This window comes from Pieris napi, chromosome 5, assembly GCF_905475465.1.
Source record: "Pieris napi chromosome 5, ilPieNapi1.2, whole genome shotgun sequence".
NCBI classification, from domain to species: Eukaryota; Metazoa; Arthropoda; class Insecta; order Lepidoptera; family Pieridae; genus Pieris; species Pieris napi.
In genome coordinates, this window is record NC_062238.1 from 11482632 (window position 1) to 11507020 (window position 24389).

Genomic DNA, 24389 nt, shown 5'->3' on the forward strand with positions numbered 1-24389 from the left:
TATCACCCTGTTTAGAATAGCTGTGTGTACTGTAGTGGTTTTTCCCCATAGATCATATTTCTGATGGCAGTCAGTCAGTTCTGCTGTACGTAGAGGCCTACGGGGTACGATTTCCAGGGCTATCTCCATCGCTGCTGTTAGCGTTGCTTTCCTGCAACCGCTGGCAGCGGACAAGGCGAGCCTTTGGGAGCTTTCCTTCCTTCACAGCCCACTATCGAAATCTCATCCGGGTTGAGACTGAAATAGGATTGAAGGTGAAAAAATAAAATGATGACCTTGTTTTTATAAAATCTTTATTATCTATATAGGTATTATAGAGTGACGTATTTTAGATGTGATATACCTGACTCTATAATCTACGATACACAATGACGTAAACAAAGAGTAAGGTTATTACAGATTACATCTTTTTGATCTACAATCATAAAACCAATCTTAAGTTTTCGTTCCATGTAATTCCTAGTTTGTGACATCAGTAATTGTTACCTAATTATTACAAACATTCTTATGATATTCAACTCTTATGATTATGAAATATATTTGTGACAGGATTGTCATTATTAGAGTTTTAACACGTCACCTATCTAAACATTTTATGTGTTATATAGTTTGGGCTTAGATTTACGACTCCAACTCAACTTCCTCGAATTTGGCCCTCCACGCTAGCCACCCGGACATTGCTGTCAACAAAGCCTGTAAACCAAGAAAATAGGTAAGACAATTTATCATCAAAGTAGCTAGGAGCATTGATGTTCCAAATGTAAGGTTAGTATAAAGTAAATAAAGTGTGTAATAAAGTGAATTGGCAGGGAAACTGAAATCCTGTTTAAATAAGTGCAGAATCACAAAATTTAAAACATTGAATCCTCCGCGGCAAGACTGGATTAAAAAAGAACTATTAGAAGAGATAAATAGCAAGAACATATTATGGCAAAAATATAAAACAAATGCGATGGACACGAAATTAAAAGCAGAGTACGAACATATTAAAGCAAGAGTATCACACAATATAAGAAAAGCGAAAAGTGAATATTATCTGAAGAGGTTTGAAGAAAATTCTAGTAAACCACGAAAAATGTGGAGACTTATAAATGACTTAGCTAAAAACAAAGTGCATGACAGACCTGGACCAGACAAACTTGAAACGGCAGCTGGTACTATTACGGACAAAAAAGAAATATGTGAAAGTTTTAACTCATATTTTTCGACCATTGGCTCAACCCTAGCAAATATGATTTCTAAAAAATCAAAAGTACCTCAAATTTTAGAAGAGTGTAGTCTAACTGATAGAACAGAATTGCGATTTCTGAAACCAGTAACCACGAAAGAAGTTATTACCATAATTAAAAATTTGGACTGTAACACTGCATCTGGCATTGATGGTATTAGTACAAAATCAATTAAATGCGTAAAAGACATTATTGCCACGGAACTAACAGTCTGCATTAACTATCATTTGGCACGAGGTATTTTTCCCAACGAGTTAAAGGTTGCAAAAGTTGTACCAATTCATAAAGCCGGAAGTAAGCTTGACCCGTGCAATTATCGCCCTATATCAGTTCTCCCAGTGCTTTCTAAGGTCTTTGAGAAGATTCTTTATAACCAATTAGAGTCATTCCTTAATTCAAAAGGTTTCTTTTACCAAAAACAATATGGCTTTAGAGCTCAATCAAATACTCTCGCTGCCACAATTGACCTCGTAACCAAAATTAAAAATAAAATTGATCAAAAACAAGTTGCCTTAGGTATATTTATCGATCTAAAAAAAGCCTTTGACACCATTAGTCATGAAAAATTATTACAAAAACTAAAACTTACCGGTGTTACAGGCAAAGCACTTGAAATTTTTAAATCATATATGGAGAACCGAAAACAAATAGTAAAAATAGGTGAATATGAAAGCAATTCCTGTATCCTGAATTTTGGCGTTCCCCAGGGATCAATATTAGGCCCCCTCATGTTCCTCATTTATATTAACAGTATCAGTGATTTGGGTCTCAAAGGTGACATCTCCCTTTATGCAGACGACACAAGTCTCTTTTACTTTGGAAACTCGATCGAAGCTCTAATAGCCGACGCTCAAAATGATCTTAATCTGTTAAATGAGTGGTTTCAATCAAATCTTTTAACTATTAATATTACAAAAACAAATTATGTTATTTTTGCAGCAAAAAATAAAAAAATAAATAATAATTTCGAACTTAAAATAGACGGAAAAATACTTGAACGAAAACCTAAAGAAAAATATCTCGGACTTATTTTGGATAGTAACCTAACTTGGAAGCCACATCTAGAAAAAATTAAACTTAAACTAACTCCACTCACAGGGGCACTGCGAAACATAACAAATTGTCTCCCACAAAAAGTGCGGTATCTGATCTATAATTCTCTGGTTAAGCCTCATGTCGACTACCTCATTGAGGTCTGGGGTACTGCAGCAAAGAGTAATTTGGATCCTATCCAGAGAACTCTGAATAGATTGATTAAAAACTTATTTAACTATAAACTTCGGACGCCTACTGAAAGGATATACGAGGAAACAAAATTAATGAATATTAAACAAACGTACACATACTACACTTGTATTCTAGTACGCAAAATATTAAATAGGGAAATTAATTCTAATATAAAATTTTTAACCAAACAACAAACACGAAATATTAACTTAAGACGTGCTAGTTACTTGGTGACCCGCCCTCCTAGAACTAACTATGGCAAAAGAAGTTTGGAGTATGAGGGTGGTACAATTTATAATAAGTTACCATCAGTTATAAAAGCAGAACAAAATTATGCCCGATTTAAAAAGCTTCTAAAAACTTACACATTAATTAAATACAAATAAGTGATTAAAATATAATATGTATATATATATATTGACAGGAATGCGATAACACTTGAAATGTTTAATGTCTAAAGAACTTTAAACTAACACTCCTCACGGTGTTAAAGAATTGTATTTGATATTGACCAAAATCTGCCTAAAAGTGATTTTAGTCTGTAAAAATGTTTTATAAACCTTGTACATGCCCTAAATATATAAATATAGGAATAAACTAAAAATAAAGTAGTGTTATGAAAAAAATTAAAATAATCAATGTAAACTTGTTATATCAGACTATGCCATCAATGCCACATCTAGTAAAAACTCAAATTCGTACATCCGTGTTTTGCTTGGTTGACTGATCAAGTTTATTATGTCTACCCACATTTTTGGTGCTGTTCTGTTTTGTTATTTTATATATGTACCTACATCTGTGCGCTCTAATTTCTAATTTTTAATCTTAGTTTTAAATATGTGTTTCTCAGTAAGTGAATTTTGTATGCAATTCTTATGAGAAATAAAGTTATTCTTAAACCTAAACCTAAATTATTTAATGAAATCTATTGAGATTGAGAATGAGGGTGTGCAATTATTTAATCAATTACCCTCTAAAATTCGTAATATTAGCGTATTTAATCAATTCAAAAGGGCATTCAATATACATATTAGAATGAACCTAAAAGACTAAAATTGGGATAGCTGATGGCGACGCGTATCTCGTTCGTATATTATATTAAGTTTCTCATGTAAATAAAATTAAGAGAAAAAAGTTCTTTAAACATAAAATAAATACCCATAATGGGTGTAAGATTTCTGCAGCAGCCAACCAAACCTTATAACCTGAAACGCCTGAATAGATCATAATATCTAACAACAGAGCGGTTCTTTTGTCATACTAGGTCCATCGGCTACGACGAAGTTTTGGGTTAAACCTATTCCATAGACATAACTAATAGAATAATTATTTATAGCCACCTTCACCGCTTTAAAATGGCGAAATATTCGATTCCGAATAAAATAATTGTTTCTGTTTAATGTCTCAATGCTGGATCTTCAAGAGATATCAAACCATTCTTAACGAACAAATGTACCTCTTGAAGTGATTTTAAATATCGACGTTCATACACAATCAATTAAACAAGAAAGCCTCAATAAAATCTACATACTTCAATACTACTACTACCTATTTCACTGATAGTTAGACGCGTGATTCACGCCTTCCGAAACGAAAATTCATTTTTCACTTCATATACCTAAATCATAAGAACAGTATGTCTTTACTCATAAGTACGTAACTTGGCTTCTGCGCATCTTCGCCATACCAACATATATGTAAGTATGTCGAAAGCTATAAATAATTAAAATATAACTAAACGATTTCATCTAACATATGTGCTGTATATGGTTTCAAATGTGTTTGATTTCATATTTTGTATGCATTTTTGGCTAAGAATAAGCTGTAAATAAATAACCACCTGTATCGAAGTAAATACAGCAGCAAAAGTGCCTATAACATGCGAATTTTTGCTGAACCAACCGCCGAGGGCAGACGCGCAGCCAGTTGGGTAAGAGTTACTAATATTGCACTGAAACGGTGATATAGTTCCGTAGTCGATGTGACAACAGCTGATTGGTATACGATTGGACCAGTCGTGGCGACCAGACACCCCGCAGCACTCAAACTGAAATTATTTAATTATAAGACCTTTAACCAAATCCAATAAAGTGCATGTATGCCAACAAGGTCAAAAGTAAAACTTAATTCATAGATGCATAAATAGTATGTATAAAATTGTAAAGGGCATATATACATAATAGACAAAAAAGGTTACAAAATGGTGGTTTAGGTAACAATATCGACGGACGGATCGAAATGGCGCCATTTTGTCATCGGACAACCTGTTAATAACTTTTTCTCACAAAGATTTCCATATAATAATAGCAATGATTATATTATATAATTTAATTAGTAGTACTAAATAAAGACCATTTTTTATATTCAAAGATAGGTTTGCGGGGTCTTATTAATAAGAATTTGACCACTACGCATAATGTTCTATTGAATGACATTGACCAATAATCGTTATTTTAACGTCGATAGTTTTAACTTTTCCCACCAATTCTGATTAATGAGTAACCTAATAAATAATAATTGCTTTCTTCTACTACGACTACGTTACCCTACGTCTTGCCATATATAAATTTGTAATTTATCAATACATACGCTCATTTGCAAATCGTCCCATAGCCTGGCAATATCCCTTCTTGCTTCATATAAATTCATACTTTCCACCATTGGTGTTCTTATTGCTGTCGCTGAACTATTGCGAAGGTCAAATGCTATTATTGTTATCGTCATCTCAAAAACAAATATTACTACCATGAGAGCTGCGTACTGAAAATGATAAAAATCATAAATCACATTTTGATAAAAGGCGCTGATTTTGCCTTAGTAAAAACGGATAAAGTTCGTCATATTATTAATGATTTAATTCCTTGAAATATTATTATTATATGTATTTATATAAAATATTGTATAAAAATAATTACTAACACCAGCAACGACGTAAAATTTTTCGGAAAAAGCTCCATAGTAACCCAAAACGGCGATGGCTAAAATCAGAACTCCTGTTGCTATAGTAAAAGCAGGTAAATTAATAAATCTATTGGTAATTAGTTGGTCGTAAACATTATGTTTTACCAAAAACGTTACTCCAAGTATAGGCAGTATAATTCCCTTTATCTGAAAATAAATTCACAATAGATATTATTTTATTCTTGGCCAATATTGTTGAATGTTGGCTTAATGACTTCAGAAAATATAGTTTATCTGCCATAACATTATTATCATTGTAACTGTACGAGATATTAAAAGGATATCTTAAGTCCGATACTTGTTTTAATATCCACATTAAAAGAAAAAGGAATCGCAAAATCCTTACCAAAAATATAGAATTAACGGCGGCCAGAGAATATCTCACTGATTTAAATAATTTTGGTGTACTACCAATATTAATGTTCATAACTCTCATCTTAAGGGTTCAACGCCACAGTTTCACGTACTAGATACTAAAAAACTGAGAAGAAACTTTATTATCAATCATAAAAAGAACCAATATCTTTCTTATCTTGACATGTTCATCTAATCTTGGTCAATACATTTTTAAGACCAAAATAAACTCATTTCATAGCTTTTATTTTAGATTATTTTTTATATCATGTTTTTATAACTTTAAAAATTTTGATGAAAAATATGAACCCATATGCTGAACTTTCGACAAAGTATAGAAAACGGAAATCAAAAAATTTCAATATGTAACGAAGTAACAAAAATATAATAAAATTAAAAGTATCATTAAATTTAGATTACATATAAAAATTAGGTACGTTTGAAACTTAGCGTTACACTTCATAATAACAAAGTAACAAACAAACAAATTGAAACATTAAATGGCAACATCGGTCAAAAACCCACGGTAAATCTTGCAAATTGTAAGGGGGAATCTTTTTTCAATAGCGGGCAACTCAGTTAATCGTTGTGTTTGTTTGACGCCGGACTGTTGTTGCACTGAAAAACAATAATTTATTTGGTAAGCCATTGATATTAAAACATATTATAAATAATATGTATTTCTCTTTAACCAGAAAATAATTATCTATTTTAATACACAATTTTCAAATCTTTAAACCTGTTTATTATAAGTTGTGAAATGTCCGCCTACCGTGAGTCAACAACGCAAATCGATGTTATTGTGGTAAAATGTGCTTTGAATGTGTAAGCTGCCATCAGGTGTTATAAATACTTTTCTTTGTTCTAGATTCAGATAATATTTATAACAAGTACAAAATGGCTATCGGAGCTGGGATGTCGTGTGTAAAATACCTACTATTTTCTTTCAACCTGTTATTTGCGGTAAGTAGAACGCAATTTCTTCTTGAAGGACAATGATACTTACATAGGTTCCTGCAACTAATATAAATTAAAATTGTCATAATATGTAACAAAAGAGTAAAAATTTACTTTTTGTAAACCTGAGTCTAAATACCCTCTGTAATTTTAACCTTAATTATTTATTGCACAACATTGTCGTAGTTGCAACTATTTTTGATATTAACAACCAATGTGGAATCATATGGTACTTGATTAGTGATTTTGAAAATATTATTCATTTTTACACTTTATAGTAAGTAGTAATTGGCTCATATCAGATTATCCTTTCACCAGTGTAAGTAACTTAGTATTTTACGCGTTTTTCAGAGGTCAAGGCAAAATTTAAATTATAAACTGGTTCTTATGACATTACTTAAAAAAAATATGTCACTTTTTTTACCATTTTCATCTGTTATTAATTGTAATTCATTTTCACATACAGCTTAGTTGCTGTTTAGTGAAAACATTTGAATTAATTTAGATACAGGTATGCAGTATTTTACAGAAAATGCATTTAAAATCCAAATTAAATTAATTAGACTATCAGGTGACACACATTATAATAGTTCATAGTATGTGACCTGACCTCCTTTTATAAAGCTGTGGTGGATTGTGAACATGATATAGTAATCCTGCTTGCATGTCCATTTTATTAAGTGTTAACTATGATACTTTAGATTCCAACTAATCATGTAATGGGGAATTTACAAAGTATTTTAAAAGTACTTATTAGAAATATTTGAATAATTTTAAACTGCATGTGTCATATGAAAATTATGTGTGTGTATGCATTCCTCCAATTATAGGATAAGAATATTTGACATAGGTCACATTTTCATAAGTGCTATGTTTAATTCAGGCTAACTATAAAATATAGCTATTTAATATTGCAATTTTTTTTAATTATAGCTTTCAAAAAAGAAATATTTTTCTGAATTGATGTATATATAATTGAACTTGTCACATGATCGAAAGTTATTCTTAATACTATAAATAATTAACATCAAATGTTTTTGAGATAAACTATCATTCTTATGTATGTACCAATGTTGTTGTAAACATATTATGAAAATGTAATTTATATTTCTAAAATTCACTGCAAAACAAATTCAAAGCAAGTTACATGCATCCATGATTTTTATATTAATGTCGCTTCTGTGTTTAAATTAATTTATTTTATGTATACCAAAATAAATATTTTAGACAACTCTTCACTAAACTAAAAAATTTTGCATTACCTGAATACATGTCTTTACAGATAACGGGTATGATAATCCTAATAGTTGGTGCCAAGGCGGAGATTAACGCTTATCCATATGTCAACCTGACAGATGAGAGTTTCTATACGTCAGCTCCGATTATGCTCATCATTGTTGGGCTGATTGTCTTCGTTGTTGCCTTCTTTGGTTGCTGCGGAGCTGTCAAGGAGAACCATTGTATGATTGTCACGGTAAGTTCATTTATGCATAAACATTTCATGTGAATTGCTTACGAGTTATATAGACAATGTGTTAAACTATTTGAATATATTTTGTCTATATACTTATATACATATATATGTCTATAATATATTTTTAGTTTACTTCAAGTTAAATCACAAAATTTGTCAGAAGTGTAAAATTTGTTTATTTTCCATGATATTAAGGTTATGTCATAGTAACAATTTTTTATTTCGAACATTTAAAGTTATTGACCTTAACCCTCTAATTAATTAGGATAACAGTATTATGCTAATTATCATATTTAATTATAGCAAGTTTAAGTATATGTAAAAAATTATGAATCATTTTAATTTATCATTATGTTATCTGTTGTTATTGAACCATCAATTGACATTGGATGATGTTTTCATAATAATAAGTCATAAATATCTGTCGGGCAGGTCATACAATTATTCATATTATTCTGTGGAAAACCATTTTAGCTATAGGCAAAGACTAGACAATCAGCGTTTAAGTATATAAACTGATGTTTACTTTTATTGGCCGACTTCATAGTGTTTTTTGAGTGGCTCAAAACATTCACAAAATCACAAAGGCAGACATAATTTGTTTAATAAACATCAAAAGACCGACACGTCAGCGTCTTGCACAATAATTAATTTCTGAAAACCTGAACAGTCGGGGACTAAACGTTACGCTTTATAAATTTTAAGTAACTGTTTTTCCCCGTCCTTACCTCGTGACAATTGTTGCTTTAAATAAATGAACGCATTTGGTATTCAATGAAAATGCGTTGTCCGAGCAAGCCTAAAGGGGCTGCAGCTGTCAAAAGTTATTCATCTTACCGCGTATATAATAATTTTAATACATTTTTATTTTCTTGTACTTAAACAATCAATACAAATAAGACATTTTTAAATTCAGAATTTAAACTACAATCCGATTTTGCAAGCACACTGTTGTATATAAATCATAACTGTTCGTTTTAGCGATGTATTTATTAAGAAATTATTTAACATGAAAGTCAAAGTTTCGAAAGCTTTTCAATTCAACGTATCGTTCTACGGCCTTCAGCCGCTAGGATGTCATGCTCTTCAACATTTTACTGCATTCGTTATAACAAAGAGGTAATTTACGTATATGAACTTAAATATACGCATTTCATCTTAGTTTAAAAAAAAAGTCTTTACGCGACTCCAATAATTTAACAATGGCTGTGTTCAACAACATACTGACGAATTGGCAATTTGGGTTGTTGTGGAATCCCTTAATAAAAAAGACTTCTAAACTTACGTTCCCAAATTTCCTCCCTGTGAAACCCTGAGGATAAAAAAAACATGATTTAATAGCAATGCTATTAGAACGCGTAAAATAAACTTTTTTCCTACTATCCAGTAAGTAATGATGATCATGGCTAAGCAATGGTCCCTAAGACGCATAACTAAGAGACTATATTTTATAAAAAGCAATGGCGTAGACAATCCAATTAACCACCCACTGAAACCTGTCTCATTCGATAAACAATATTGACGGAAATCGAGACGCTATGGGAGATTGTGACGTCACTGTTCATTAGTGTCCCGATCCATCTTTGAATATTTTGTCATATGCGTAGGTCGACACTACGCTGTTCACTTATTTAGAACGAGGATATCACAAATTCGTTACTATATTTATGAATACAGCCATTTTTAAATATTGCAGTCGCGTAATTAGATATTTTTTTTAATTTTATGAAAAAGCGCCTACTATAAATATACCGGCTCGAAGGACCATATGTTCGGTCACTTATGGTTCAATTTGAACTTCTCTTTGACTTCCTTTATTTGGTCTATTCTAACATATAAACCACGCTGTTTACACCTGGCTACGAAGAAGTGCGACCAGGTGGTCAACGGCAGCCGTGATTTTTGATAAACAACTTGGTAGATATACAAAAAATTTGGTTATTAGCAAATAACCGATGAGCGCACTAATCCTGCAGCCGGATCTTGTACTTATTGGAATACCTAAAAACTTTTTCCTTTGGGAGTCTACACACAAACCACAGATTCTGTACATTGTTTCATAGATTCTTCTATATTCCCTTATAACGCTAACCAATGTCGTCCGTTTTGACTCTTACAAATCTAGTTATAATAAAGGAGTCAATTGCCTCACAAGCCACACTGAACTCTGACACGGGTCTTCTTAACGAATACTTCCTCTATTAATCGTTCTTAATGGCCGACGTTTGATCCTAATTAAATTGTCCTTAAAAACTTTTTTCCGTTTTTCTAATGTTCAACTAGAAACCTATGAATGATGTTTCATTCAGATTTTGTGTTGCCCAAGGCTGCGTTCTTGCTATTGTTAAATCTGTTTCATTTCGCGACACATGGGTTTTGTTATGACTCATGAGTTTGTTAGTCTGTGTTGTTTTTCAGTAAACAATTTGTTTCATCTACGACTTACTTTCTCATTATTTTCTCTTGTATACTTGGAGAAGATCCTTTCGTGCAGTATTACTGAACGGTATTTCATTTATTTATCTAAAAGGAAACAGGACACATCACAAATACAAGATACGTAATTTTTTTTTATAAAAGTATCGAGTAACACTGAGCAGTGTTGGCCTAGTGGCTTAAGTGCGACTCTTTTCCCTGAGGTTCGTAGGTTCAATCCCCGTTTGTGCACCAATGTACTTTCATTCTATGTGCGCATTTAACATTCGCTCGAACGGTGTAGGAAAATGTGAGGAAACCGGCTTGCCTTAGATCCAAAAAATGCTGATCCTACCAGATTGACGAAAAAATGATCATGGAAGAGATGCAGAAATCTGAGGCCCAGACCTAAAAAGGTTGAAGCGCCACTGATTTTTTAATGAGTCACACAACTAAAATAAAAAGAAACAATAATAGATACGAAAATACACAAAAAAGATAACAACAACGTTTTAAAGGGCGCTTAAAATCTGTAAAACGAAAACATATCAACTTTGAAAAAGTACACCTTCACACATACATGATATTATTCTAGTGAGCTGTTGGTGTATCGCGCATCTTCAGCTATTAAGATTTGGAACACACGTGAGCCGTGTCAGCAGATGATCAATTTTCAAATAAAATATAATTAAAATTGCTCTTCAGCTGCTAAGATTTAGAACACACGTGATCCATGTCAACAGTTGGTTGATGTTCAGATGATGAAATCTGAACAACCAATAATTCCATTCCACAATAATGAGAAATTAAAAAACCAATCAGTTGTTCGTATATGGCTAGCCGCACACACGCAATAATATTGTCAAATCAAGTTTTTCAATTTGTTTTAACAATATATGCCTCCGCATATTTCTCAATATTATTGCCAATATTTACTAATTTTAAAAGGCTCAGTCACGAACTGATCCGTGATCTACGCGGAAGTATGGATAATAAAAAAAATGTGTCATATTGTGTATGGCAATAAGCCTGTTAAATAAGAAACCGCGAACTAAAAAAAACGATGGATTAAAGAATGGATGCGAAAAAGAACGGAATTTACAAAAAAAATAAATTTTACAAAAATCCAACAAAAATAAAAAAAAACAATAATATTTGAGACAAAGAAAACAACTCATTTGACGTGCGCTCATAGATAAATTATGTTAAACTAGAATATTGAAGTAAGGCCCGCACACACACAATAATATTGACAATAACCCTGTCTCCCCCTGAATATTGACGGCATATTTCAGAATTTCCGGAAATTCGCAATAATATTGAACAATACCGCAATTCACGCCGCACACACAATATTATTGACAATACGTATTTTATTGTCAATATTATTGCGTGTATGCGGCTAGCCTATGTGTAACATTCAAGATTGTCAATAACCAGGCCAGTCGTATGTTATATCAGTTACATTGGCACGAAGCCTTTTCGCTGTACTCGCGTAGCCGTCTAGTATTACTGCGCAATTAAATTTTGCTTGTAAGTTGAACATCGTGAAACAAAAATCGACGGCGTATGAAGGCTGATGACCTATTTACATACTTATAAGGAAATTTAAGGAAAAATGCTGTTAGTTTTTTATGAATAAGTTTACAGTTTGCCTTTGTCCAATATTATATGAGCAAAGGGGCAGGAGGCTCATCTGATGTAAAGTGATATTTGACACGCACATTGTTAGACGGCTCGCCAGTGCGTAGCCGGCCTTTTAGGAATTGGTACTCTTGAATGACCCTAAGTAGAATTGATTCGCTCGGCTTTATATCATCTATGTTTGTGGCTGTATAGTTAAACGCTGAAAATTGAATTAGTATATTCCGTTATGTTTGACATTAGTTAATATTTATTATGTAAAATAAAATGGGTGGAATGAAAAAGGAAGCATTCTTAGAGTAGTTAAATTATATATACATATCTATTTTTTATAATGTATGTCTATAAGATGTGGATGAATAAAGGCTTATTGTTATTATTGTGTACATCACTATCTAAGGATGGCGTACTGTTATCTTTCAAAGTGGTTTGAATGATTCACTTGTGACGAAGCTATGTCAATGCGTGAAAACCCGCGGTTACTTACCTCGTTACTTAATTTCCTGCTTAAATTGCGTCATATACTTGTTCTTTATTAGCGTTACGTTCTAGGTTTAGGAAATTTTCATTCACTTCTCTTCGTATCTACTATCTAGAGTCTAGACTATCGATAGTCCAGAACGAGAAAAATGTGGATTCGTAAAAATGACATTAGAGAAATAAGTCTTTTAGATTTGAATCTTGTTTAGGTCATTAAAGTTCTTCCATAGATATTATTTATATGATAACTAGCTGACCGGGCAAACGTCGTTTTGCCATGTATATCATTTATAATAAAAAATAGGGGTTGATCGTAGAGGGGTGAAAATTAGGGGTTGTATGTATTTTTTAATGTTGTATCATAAAAAAACTAAAAACTAAAAAAATAATTTAGGGGTGAAAAATAGATGTTGTCCGATTCTCAGACTTACCCAATATGTACACAAAATATCATGAGAATCGGTCAAACCGTTTCGGAGGAGTTTAACTACAAACACCGCGACACGAGAATTTTATATATTAGATGTGTTATTAAACAAGGGTATTGCATATAAAATTTCTTGACAATGTTTTACTTTTAATATTAAGACATAGTACGTAGTCACCATGGATTAGTGGTTGACGCAATGCCATGATTTAAGCGTGTTCAAACGGGTTGTTTGGATTAATACCTGCACCTGTTTCATCATCGGACGTTAAAGGCAGAATGCAAAATACCATCCGTATCACCCCGATGTCCGTCGTTCCACAATTCTTAAGGCAGCTTTTGCCGCGCACCACCACTATGTTGAACCAGCTGCTTAGAGTCCTTCAAGAAAATACCAATTCTTAAAGACTGCCAATGCACTTGCGAGCTTTCTGGCAGTGTGAGGGTCCATGGGCGGTAGAATCACTTGACATCAGATGAAACCCCTGCCCTGCCTCCTTTTAAAAAAAAACTGATTCGATTTCTGGCGAAACAATAATTGTTTCGTGCTAAGCAGATGGCGTCAACAGCAAGTTCTTAATAATCTGTTCAATTAACTTATTTCTATCGGAAACGTAACTTTCTCGTTCCGTTTTGGGAATTACAGTGTGCAAACACAATTACCCATTGTTTAATTGCTTATTTTTCAGTTCTCCATCTTCCTCTTAATGATCTTCATAGCTGAGTTGGCTGTTGGTACCGCAGCGTACCTGAAGCATCAGGACTTGGAGACGTCGATCGTGAAGTCGCTGAATGAGTCTCTGAAGCAGTACCCGACCAACCCTGATATAAAGAAGAACTTTGACATCATACAGACAGACGTGAGTATATTTAAAAATAATTAAATAATTAAACTGATATCAATAACATGATACCATTATTTATCTATCGTCGCTGTAGAATGATAACCTCGTATGTCCAGAGAACCAAACATTACAGGAAACGAAAAAAATGTTTCATTTCTTCAATGTTCGTTAAAATATTGTTATGTGCTTTTGTCCATAGTTTTGGATGGTAAAAAGGACTTATTTATTAATAACATGAGTCCTTACTTCATTAGATTATACCAGTTAAATGACATAAGAGTCTAAGAATAAAAAATAAATGGTTTTTTGACATACGAGGTTATCATTCTACAGTGACGCTATCAAAGTCAAGTTAATAATCATTTATTCATATAGGTAACACAATGTACACTTATGAACGTAAAAAGAAATATACATCAAAATGCTTCTAATTTTACATTTACTGCCAATTCTCAAATCAAGGTCGTAGAACGGAAGAGAAGAACTGGCAATTAACTCTCCGCCACTCTTTTTAATCGCCAAGTTTTTTGTTTTACACAACGTTTGTAAGGAACTGCAACCATTACACCATGTTCCACATGACATCTTAAGTAATGAATAATAATAAAATAAATTAAAAACAAAGATTTGTCCTTTATCAGCAGCAGACATGGTGAAATAGGAGCTCGCACTTACATTCTCGTGAACAGGTGGTGGTACTTGTGGTGACTGTCGTACTTGAAATTGTATGCGGTGATGTTAGATGATATTATATGTCCAGAATTGTATGGGATCATAACTTCTGAACGACTGGTAGTTTCCAAGGAATATGTTGACAAACATATCGTATGATATATATATAAACATAACAAACTCAAAGAAATTGTCAACTATATCTGCAGTTAAAACGTCCGAATTAATTTCCACCAAAAACTTGATGTATTTTTAAAGGTAGTTTCATTTGTTCACTGATTGTTTGATAATATCGATGGTGATATCATAACAGCCTTGTCCATTTCCTCATTCAATCAAATCAAATTATTCAGGTACAAACCTGAACGTCAATATTTAATAAATGGTTAATCGAAATTTACATATAGTTCGCAAATCAAGGTGAACTGGCAAGAATCTGTCTTTTTTCCGTAATGTGATTTTACTTAGCCTACCTTTTTAGTAAATACCAACATGGAATATTTTGCTCTGCTACCGCAGAGACTGTTTCTCTAGGATTTTCTGTGAATTTTTCTCTATATAAACCCCAGAGTTCAAGTCATAAGTTTTTAACAAACAAATAAAAAATAGGGGTTGATCGTAGAAGGGTGAAAAATAGGTGTTGCATATATTTTTGTATGCTGTATCATAAAAAAACAAAAAGAAATTCTAAAAAATCAAAATTTTGGGGTGGACACCCAAAGGGTGTATCACTTAGGGGTTTGAAAGATAGATAGTAGCCGATTCTCAGACTTACTGAATATGAATATAAAATTTCATAAGAATCTGTTCACCGATGGACTTTCTGTCTATGTGCGCATTGAACTCTCGCTCGGTGAAGGAAAACATCGTGAGGAAAATGCTTTAGACGGCGTATGTCAGGCACAGAGGGCGATCACCTTCTTGCCTATTTTTTTAGGACAATTGACCTAGTCCCATGTCAAGCTGGTGAAGCTTGTATTATGGGTACTAGGCAACGGATATGCATACATATATAGATAGATATACATATAAATACATATTTAAACCCAAGACCTAAGCACAACACCAAATGCTCATCACATCGATGTTCGTCTCAGCCGGGGATCGAACCCGGGACCCATGGATTCGCAGTCAGGGGTACTAACCACTAGACCAATGAGCCGTCCTATTAGATTGACAAATGATCATGAAACAGATGAAATCAGATAGCACCACTGTATTTTTCTTAACTCAAGTTATATATCCTAACATAAGTTAAATATATATACTTATTTAAGTAAATAATTAGAAGCGCAAACCAAATGTTAGCAATCGTCGCAAATGAAGCCTTGTAAAATGAGCTGTTTAGTTTTTTCCCGCTCATAATTATTGTAATATAACATTCTTGTTTCCGATAATGCCCAAAAAGGTCGACAACACTTGTATTGAAGTGTCTTAGGTTTAAGAACCCTTAAATAAGCCAATTTAGTCTTAAGTTAGCGTCGCAACCCCACTACCCTTAATTAACGTTAGTTATATGGTCATATTTTATATGATTTAAGGTAGACACCCAGCTTCAAAGTCTTTCATTTAACATATATTTGAACATATACAACAACCGCCACCGAACATAATTCTCGCATCGATAAAAATCCTAAATACCGTGCATACTTGTAAATCGAGTATTTATTTATGTTTTTCAATGTAATAATGTATGTTAATGTACTGAATAATAAATTATTTCAGCTTCACTGCTGCGGAATCAACAGCCCTGACGATTGGACGCTTAACGGTCTGCCAATCCCGGCGACATGTTGCGCTGCGCAGGAGTTGCTCGATGACAAACCAGTCGCCTGTACCAAAGACAGTCCCAATTTCCATACCCAGGGCTGCCTCAACAACATTCTTGTGCACTTGAAGGATATCGCTATGGTGCTTGGTGGTGTTGGTCTGGGTATCGCTTTCGTACAGGTAATTTTTATTTTATTTATACCACAAAATTAGTATAGACACTTTTATAACACGCGACGTATATATAGCGGACCCGACAGACGTTGTCCTGCGTGATATTTCAAGCAAACTATGAAAGTACCGACTGAAGTGCCATCTGCCGGGCTGAGTTGTGAATCTAAACCATCCAGGGTGCCATCCAAACTAATTAAAAAAATCATTCAAATCGGTCCAGCTGTTTAAGAGGAGTTGGGTGACATTCACACGTGCCGTAGAATTATATATATAAAGATGGACTGTGGACAAGCGAAACAATTATAAAAGAAAAATTAAATTGAAAAATACTGAGTTGCTTAACAATTTCATAGTAATGTTATTTTTTATATTCTGGATATTTTATTTTATCATATTTGAACAACACCTGAAACGACTTTTATACCTCTGTGCCTGAAATTAAATCAAAGGTGTGACTTGATCAAACTTACGAGTATTATGCATGCATATTATTAGATTTAAAAAAAGTGTGTGTTCTAATGTACACGCGTTTCTAATTTATACTTCTTTGGCGTAATAATTTTCTTCGAGCAATAATAATGGTCACTTCCAATCGAAACGATATAATAATATGTACTAATCATGATATTTTACAATAAACACTATGTTTTTTATCACATTGGAACGGGTTTTCTCGTATAGAAATCATTATTTTGGTTTAAATAATCACGACTGAAAAACACTACGCCATGACAGACAATGTCGTCAAAACAGAGCAAGCGCCAACTAGCAGCCCAGACTGTTTTACCGACATTTGAACAGATATTCAGGGTGTCAGCTTTTTGTGACGGTGTACGCGCATCGTAAAAATTTATTCTCATAATTTTCCCCTAAACGCGCCAAAAGAAGTATAACTTCAAAAAGTGAAATTGTGATTAATTAACGCGTTTATACTTAGCTTAAATTTCTTTTCTTTTTTTTTTTCAGCTCCTTGGAGTAATATTCGCGTGCAGCCTCGCTCGTTCCATCCGCAGCCAATACGAGACCGTTTAAATTCATACAAAATATTTTCTAGATGTTGCCCATACTTGTAGCGTAAGCATAACATTTTGTGATAAGTAATTCATTCCCATAGATATTTTTATTTTTTATAATTTATTTCAATTTGAAAATCTTTTTTCTGAAAAAGATCTGTAATTGTCGAATATTATTTTTATTTTTGGTGTTAAATGCACAATGAATAAATTGTGCTCAGTCAAGACTGATTTTTCGAATAGATGATGAATGCCAAATTTTGTCTCTTGTCTATAGATTTATGCCGATTTAAATGACTATGAACAAAAAACTGTAGATCAGTTTTCTATTATCTATGTACGCGTCTGAAATTTTCAAGTATGTGATTATTTACATTGCTAATTACTTATGAACCTTATTGATTGGATATAAGATTTAATTTTTCATCAATTATTGTACAAAATGGCGGCGTTACTTTAGACGCGTAAAAAAAACAAGCTCTTTATACCATTGGACCTTAGTCAATCTATATAAATTTTAAAAAACGGCATAAATCTCGACTTAATGTTTACAATCTCATAATATTATATAGAATTTTTAAAACTTTTCTAAACGTTGCTATTTTAATATGACATTATAATAACTAGACAAAATAGCAACCTTTTCTTAGATTGGTGCACTATTTTAGAGTTTTATGACGATGCAAGTGTATTTGAATGTTTAAAACCGAGATTAGCATCGCGTAAAATGTATTGGTGTTTAATATTTCCTATATTTAATAAACTTCATATTATAAAGTATGATACGGGTTTTATTACATATCTATATTATAATCTCCTAAAAACCGACATCTTTTACTATGTTTTTTATGGTATAACCTTAAATTAATAATTTTCCTGGTTTTAAACCCAGCACCCATGATCTGCAGTCGAACATGCTAACTATGAGAGCAATGATGCAGTTTATTCTAAATAATTTGGAAATAAAAATAGTCTATGTATACTCTTAGAGATAATTGCATGTTGATAGAAAAATAAATTGGTAGTTTTAAATTTACTCATTACAAACGTAAAAAACTATAAATCTTTGCTCTTTATAATACTGGTTTCGATATGGCTAAACAGTGTTTCGTTGGACGCGCTAAGCTAGGAGACCATTGGTTCAAAATTCGAATTGAAAAATTATTTTACTCTTGGATAGTTCTTATATTGAGGAAGGCACGACACGAACGACCTTATTCGGCAGTAACTGCAGGTCAGTAATAAGAAAAACCATTTCCCAATTATCTTAACTAAATTGAAAATTTCCATTTCTGATCACATTACAAATGCTACGTCGGATTTCAAGTAATTTGTATTACATCGTAATCTATAAATTCTCGATATAGAAGTGATTAGATTTCATTTTTATTTATGTAAAGCAGTAACAATTTAAAAGGTTAATGACTATTTGCAATATTTTATTAAGGTAAATTGAAATGTAAGAGAAAAACAGATCACCCATGTTGACAGATTTAATTATTTTAGATAGATTACCAGTCATAAAAACAAAAAGCTAAATTCATGAATCAGTTACGGGATATTCCTACATTCACCCAATCTGTTATGTAATTAAAACTACAGGACCATTAATAAAACATCACTTAAGTGTTCTAGTTACACACATTTTATTTTCCTATTTTATACCATGATATAAATTTTAACAAAAGATGATTATAAGTTTATGAACATCGAGTTTCAAGGAACATCAGTCGCGTCGATAGCTGTTTTGCAAGCAACACATTACGTCACAGTAAAAATAAAATCACATTGACAAGAGTCCAGTCAAACACGGTAAACCGCCATTCGCTCATCCGACCGGGTTGAGGCCAGACGTGCTCGCGGCGTTCGTCACCTCGTATGTCGCCATTTTGATACTCACAGCACCAGTTTCTACCTTCGATGACCAAACACAGTATCACGTTCGCGACACACTAACATTAAGTTACTATTTAAACTAGGGTTAAGACATTATACATTACCTAAACAATAAAATAACTTACGTCTACAACTGTTTACATTCTAAACGGAATATTAAAAGTGATCAAGCGTGCGCGAATTTGGCACAAACAGACAATCCTGATATGTTTATTTTGACAAAAATATTTTGTTTTATACAAAAATAACGGCGAAATTCAATAACACAAAGGTTTTTATATAAATGTGATTCAAGAATTATGTTTGATGCAAAAATAATTGCACTATTTTCAGATTTGAAAAAATGTTTTCTACAAAAAATCTTATGTTTATATCATTACCTAATGAGTGATCTAGGTATAGACTAGACTTTGAGCCAAATTTAAAAACACTGGACAGAATTACTCTAGGAAAGGTAAGAACAAACAAAATAGTGCTTTTAGGCTCACTGAATGAATGTCTTTATATAGATACAGTAGATTTATTGTACTTTTAGGTCTACCCATGAAAAGGACCTCAGTAAATCAAATAAAGCTACTTTCAATACCAAGATAATGCATCTAAATATAAAATTGTAATCAGCTGTCTGTTATAATTTTTACATTCTTTGAAAGCACTGAGAATTTTTATTATGGCTCATCCCCATTGAAGTAAAATAAAATTGTGCATTCAAAGCATAAAAACTATATTTCGGAAGCTGAATTCTTGGACATTGACTTTTAAAACTACCATTTATAATCACATACATATAATACTAATCACAAGAAATTAAATCCTAAATGTAATATAGGATAAAATACAATTAGTCACAATTATGAGCTTCAGTATGATTTTACAGTAAGGATTTTTTTTTGCTACTTATGTACCTAACTTGAATAGTATGATAGCGAAACACACTCTCAAAACTTCTAGTAGAAGACGCAGAAATGTCTTATGACCATAATTAGTATGAGAATAATAATTGCTGTTCCACTAACAATTGTCAAAATTCGAAACACTTAGACCATACCGTCATTTAAAATCAGTTTCATGGAAATGGTTTTAACATCAGGATTGTCAAACCAAATGGTTGAGATCATCACTATTGTAGTAAAAATTGATTTAAACACAAACAGTTAATCACTTATGTTATACAAATGGACATTTCCCAAGCATTTTTACATCAATTGCAACTAAATAAGCCAAATTATTGTCTCGACACATGCGTTCAACATAAAACATGTAAAAAAAATTGAAATTATGACACAATTGATAATTATTATGAGAACAAATTTATCGAGACACTAATGTTTGCATTGGGGATGGACTGAAAATATTGAGTATGACATTGTTCAGTTTAATTAGGTTTTTGTAGAGGGGGCAGAGGAATCATGTTGCATAACGTTTGGTCCAGAGGCGGGCAATGCGATCATGTTCCTCTCTGTTCTGCAGATACTGTGTGGCGATGCTGCCTACAAGTGGATCAGCTGAAAACGTATGTAAACTCTTAATAGTGATAGTGAAGTAAGGACATTTTCTGATGTTTCACTGGTGTGAATGTAATGAAAATATGTTTTTTTCACTTATCCAAAAAAACACTGTTTAATAAATATTAGTAAATTTAACAGATTTAATCCTTAAGAATATAATATAGAACCTAAAAATAATTAGTTACTTAATAACTGTTGGCTGAATGCTGGCACAGATCACTAGATCTTGTTTATTGCATTCTTTATACAGATTGGCTTAAAGTTTGGCAGTAAATAATAAATGGAAATAAACTAACCTGGATTACAATCAGTAAGTAATGAGCAAATCGAGAGCAGTACTTTAGATATAGTGAGGGCTGGAGACCAATTGTCCTTTAGGATATCTAGACATATGACACCCTGGCTGTTTATGTTGCAGTGGTATATCCTTGTCCGGAATGTCACCTACAACCAAATACATTTTTTTAAGGGACTGGAGGCATTGTTTGCAAGGTTACTTTGAATACATTGATAACCACCACCCATGCCAGAAGGCTATCGGGTGTGTTCTGACTGTGTTTAATTGAGAAATGAAGTCAAAACATTTTATTTTAATGTATAAGAAAATATTTTTTACTTCATGTGAATCTTTCACATGAATTAATATACTCAATACCAATAATTTAAATCAATAAGGCTGGTTACACAAAACATTTGATTTTTATTTAAATTTATATAGCTTGATGGTTTATGACATATTCAGCAAAAAAAAAGAAATGTAAAAAAAATAAATAATATGGAAAATATCACCTTAAATGACACATGTTTAAAGAAGGTTCAAAAAACATATACATTGTACACAAGAAAAGTTTATTTAATAAAAATACATGTTTCTTAAGCTGTGTGCTATACGAACCTTAAAATAAATTATCTATTTAAAAATTACTTGCTTATCAATACTTTTATCATATATTTAAAAACCTGGTGTAGATCACAAACAGGTTTAATGCATAGGGTGTTAAGGGACAGAATAAATCAGCTAACTTCAAATAAACAGCTGCCATAGGCCATTAACCTCTGTTCTATTGATTTTTCCATGTGACTACAGTTCAAAGACTTCAAAATCTTTAGGATGGAGTAATCTATATTATATAGAATCTTTTTATTTTTCAGTGTAACATCAGGAGATGGTTACTTCTTTTACCAAAATGATAAATAATTATTTTAAAACTTTTCAAATTGTGTAATGATGATGAAAAATTATCATTTAATTACTAATATAGGTGAAATAATAAATAACCATCATCAAGTGGCATATAGATGCACATTGCAATAAAGATACAGCATTGTGGCTATATTTTATGTGCTTGGTATGAACAACAACATATTTCTAATTTTGAGACATAAAAATAGTACCTTAGGTGGTTTGAAAGGATATTCCGGTGAGAAATGAATATCCAGGAAGAACACTCCACCCTCATATACTGATCCAGGTGGCCCCAAGATAGTAGATACCCATTCATATAAGTTGTCACCTTTTGGCCCCGCACTACAATTTGGCGGAGGATCTAATGTAATTTCGGCCAGTTCCTTTTGAATCCTTTTTGCTGATGTACCTAGTGCCTTAGACATCTTAGGGTTGGGTTTATTTTCCTTTGACTCTGGTTTCTCGGACACTGCACTTCCTCTGCCACGACCTGTACCACTTCCTGATGAACCAGATGCACCAGACATTATCTAAAAGCAACACTATTCTAAACCACACAGCTACATGTTAATAAGCTAAGCATATGAAAGGAAACATAAAAGATAATGATTGTTATGTAACAATTACAAATGTTGGTGATTCTGTGATATTTGTGATGATTATTTTCTGATGACAATGGTAGTCAAACTATGAACTTAAGTAAATGCAAGTAACACCAGTTAAGTTTGAATGAACAAAGATTTTTTACAATTAAAAGATTATCACGATTTATATTCAAAATTGATAAATAGGAATATCATAAACAAAATAAAATTTTGAAGATCACAAAATCCAAAGAACAAAGACATGTATATTTTGCTAATTGACGCATGAAGGTCTCAAAAAATTGCAAATAATAGAAAAAGGCTTTAAATCAAACTTTACATGGAAATCAGTACTGCAAATATATGATAACAAATACTAGGTAATGGAAAAAGTTGATTTAGATACCTTACGAATAACAGTCGGCCATCTTGTGGGCTGGCGTTATCCGAAATTTTACTATATTTTTTTCGCACCAATGACCCAATTCAAATAAATGATTCCCGATACAGGTTAAAGAGGATTAAATCCAGAATTATAAGTTCCCTTTCAAGGTTAATGTATAAACTCCGTGTTAGTTGTTCCACACTGCAAAGCGTAAAGCAGCCTTTTACTTTCCCAGAGACTTAACAATTAAGCAACCTCGTTTGAATAAAAACGTACAGTGTTATACCTGTAACTGCTTCAACGTTGCTTTAATTCCTTCTTTATGAAATATAATCGGAGCTTCACCAGTTCACACTTTTACCACATTTCGTCCATTTGTATTTTAATACACTTACAAACACTGCAACAGACATTAATTATTTTAATGAAACAAAAACAGTTATGAAACAGTACATTAATTTAAATCTTTTGTATACTCACAAATAATGCTAGCGATAAAATAAAAGCAGAGATTTATGTTTAAATCAAATCTACAAAGCTAAAATGTTTTCACAAATTCACGCACAACCACTTTCCGACATGTTTATAAAAAACCGGTGGTTAAATCAATGTTACCATAATTTGTAAAATCGCTCTTTAGTCTTTGGTTATGACCATGCCTTAGACCGTTAAATAAAGTAGACAAGGGCATTGCGTAAGTTTTTTTTAATGGGTGCGCTCTTGCTGCTGTCGTGGTTGACATTTTGGAATGACTAATCTCTTGAAAACCCTGTCCCATCCAATCTATCATCTATCATCATGGTCAGCTTTCCAATGCATTAAGGGAGAGGGTGGTTTTAGGTTTAGACTTTAGCGCTTTCTTGATTTGATCAGTTTACCTCATAGGAGAGCTCTGAGAAAGCGTTTTTGAAGTTATACTTCTTTAGGCGCGTTATGAAAAATTTATGAGAGTGAAATTTTACGATGCGCGCGCACCTGTGACACAAAATTGTGAGTGTGATTATAGCGTGCGCGAGCGAGATAGGAATAAGACAATCTACAAGTAAAAAGAAATAGAATATGCGTGAAGTTCGTATGCCAAGAATGTATGTATGAAGAAGTAATGATTAATTTAAATTACAGACCGAAATACATACAATAAAAATTTTCATTAATAAAAATGGCTCTCACTGCTGCTTCACGCAGTGT

At 32.5% G+C, this 24389-nt stretch overlaps 3 protein-coding genes across 9 annotated transcripts; 1 reads left to right on the plus strand and 2 right to left on the minus strand.

The window, feature by feature from the left end:
* Positions 1-276: 276 nt before the first annotated feature.
* Positions 277-6387, minus strand: LOC125049322 (leukocyte surface antigen CD53-like). Its single transcript, XM_047648478.1, has 6 exons — positions 6297-6387; positions 5764-5898; positions 5376-5564; positions 5046-5216; positions 4297-4503; positions 277-693 (listed from the first exon to the last, which is right to left on the minus strand). The coding sequence occupies exons 2-6, from the start codon at positions 5851-5853 to the stop codon at positions 622-624; spliced, it is 729 nt and encodes a 242-aa protein (XP_047504434.1). The 5' UTR covers positions 5854-5898; positions 6297-6387; the 3' UTR covers positions 277-621.
* Positions 6388-6645: 258 nt separating this feature from the next.
* LOC125049323 (CD63 antigen-like) lies at positions 6646-18422 on the plus strand. Its single transcript, XM_047648479.1, has 5 exons — positions 6646-6734; positions 8011-8202; positions 13858-14028; positions 16411-16635; positions 17596-18422. Exons 1-5 carry the CDS (start codon positions 6669-6671, stop codon positions 17659-17661), a joined length of 720 nt encoding a protein of 239 aa, XP_047504435.1. The 5' UTR covers positions 6646-6668; the 3' UTR covers positions 17662-18422.
* An 842-nt stretch (positions 18423-19264) lies between these two features.
* Positions 19265-23835, minus strand: LOC125049403 (ubiquitin-conjugating enzyme E2-24 kDa). 7 transcript variants are annotated; one of them, XM_047648659.1, is made up of 6 exons: positions 23682-23835; positions 23488-23601; positions 23223-23402; positions 22442-22722; positions 21343-21490; positions 19265-21043 (listed from the first exon to the last, which is right to left on the minus strand). In XM_047648659.1, exons 4-6 carry the CDS (start codon positions 22655-22657, stop codon positions 20946-20948), a joined length of 462 nt encoding a protein of 153 aa, XP_047504615.1. In that variant the 5' UTR covers positions 22658-22722; positions 23223-23402; positions 23488-23601; positions 23682-23835; the 3' UTR covers positions 19265-20945. The 7 variants fall into 7 exon arrangements, with proteins under 7 accessions (XP_047504615.1, XP_047504613.1, XP_047504610.1 ...); XM_047648657.1 differs by having other exon boundaries at positions 22442-22734; XM_047648654.1 differs by having other exon boundaries at positions 22442-22762.
* Positions 23836-24389: the final 554 nt, after the last annotated feature.

Excerpts from the sequence above, each read along its gene's own strand:
- LOC125049403 (XM_047648655.1), bottom strand. The coding sequence starts at position 22,759 with ATGTCTGGTGCATCTGGTTCATCAGGAAGTGGTACAGGTCGTGGCAGA. Across the intron at positions 21,491-22,441 it reads ATCCTTTCAAACCACCTAAG|GTGACATTCCGGACAAGGAT; the intron begins GTACTATTTTTA and ends ATTTGGTTGTAG. Across the intron at positions 21,044-21,342 it reads ACTTACTGATTGTAATCCAG|CTGATCCACTTGTAGGCAGC; the intron begins GTTAGTTTATTT and ends ATACGTTTTCAG.
- LOC125049323 (XM_047648479.1), top strand. The coding sequence starts at position 6,669 with ATGGCTATCGGAGCTGGGATGTCGTGTGTAAAATACCTACTATTTTCT. Across the intron at positions 8,203-13,857 it reads ACCATTGTATGATTGTCACG|TTCTCCATCTTCCTCTTAAT; the intron begins GTAAGTTCATTT and ends CTTATTTTTCAG. Across the intron at positions 14,029-16,410 it reads TTGACATCATACAGACAGAC|CTTCACTGCTGCGGAATCAA; the intron begins GTGAGTATATTT and ends AAATTATTTCAG.
- LOC125049322 (XM_047648478.1), bottom strand. The coding sequence starts at position 5,853 with ATGAGAGTTATGAACATTAATATTGGTAGTACACCAAAATTATTTAAA. Across the intron at positions 5,565-5,763 it reads CCGTTAATTCTATATTTTTG|ATAAAGGGAATTATACTGCC; the intron begins GTAAGGATTTTG and ends ATTTATTTTCAG. Across the intron at positions 4,504-5,045 it reads GGGACGATTTGCAAATGAGC|TTTGAGTGCTGCGGGGTGTC; the intron begins GTATGTATTGAT and ends AAATAATTTCAG.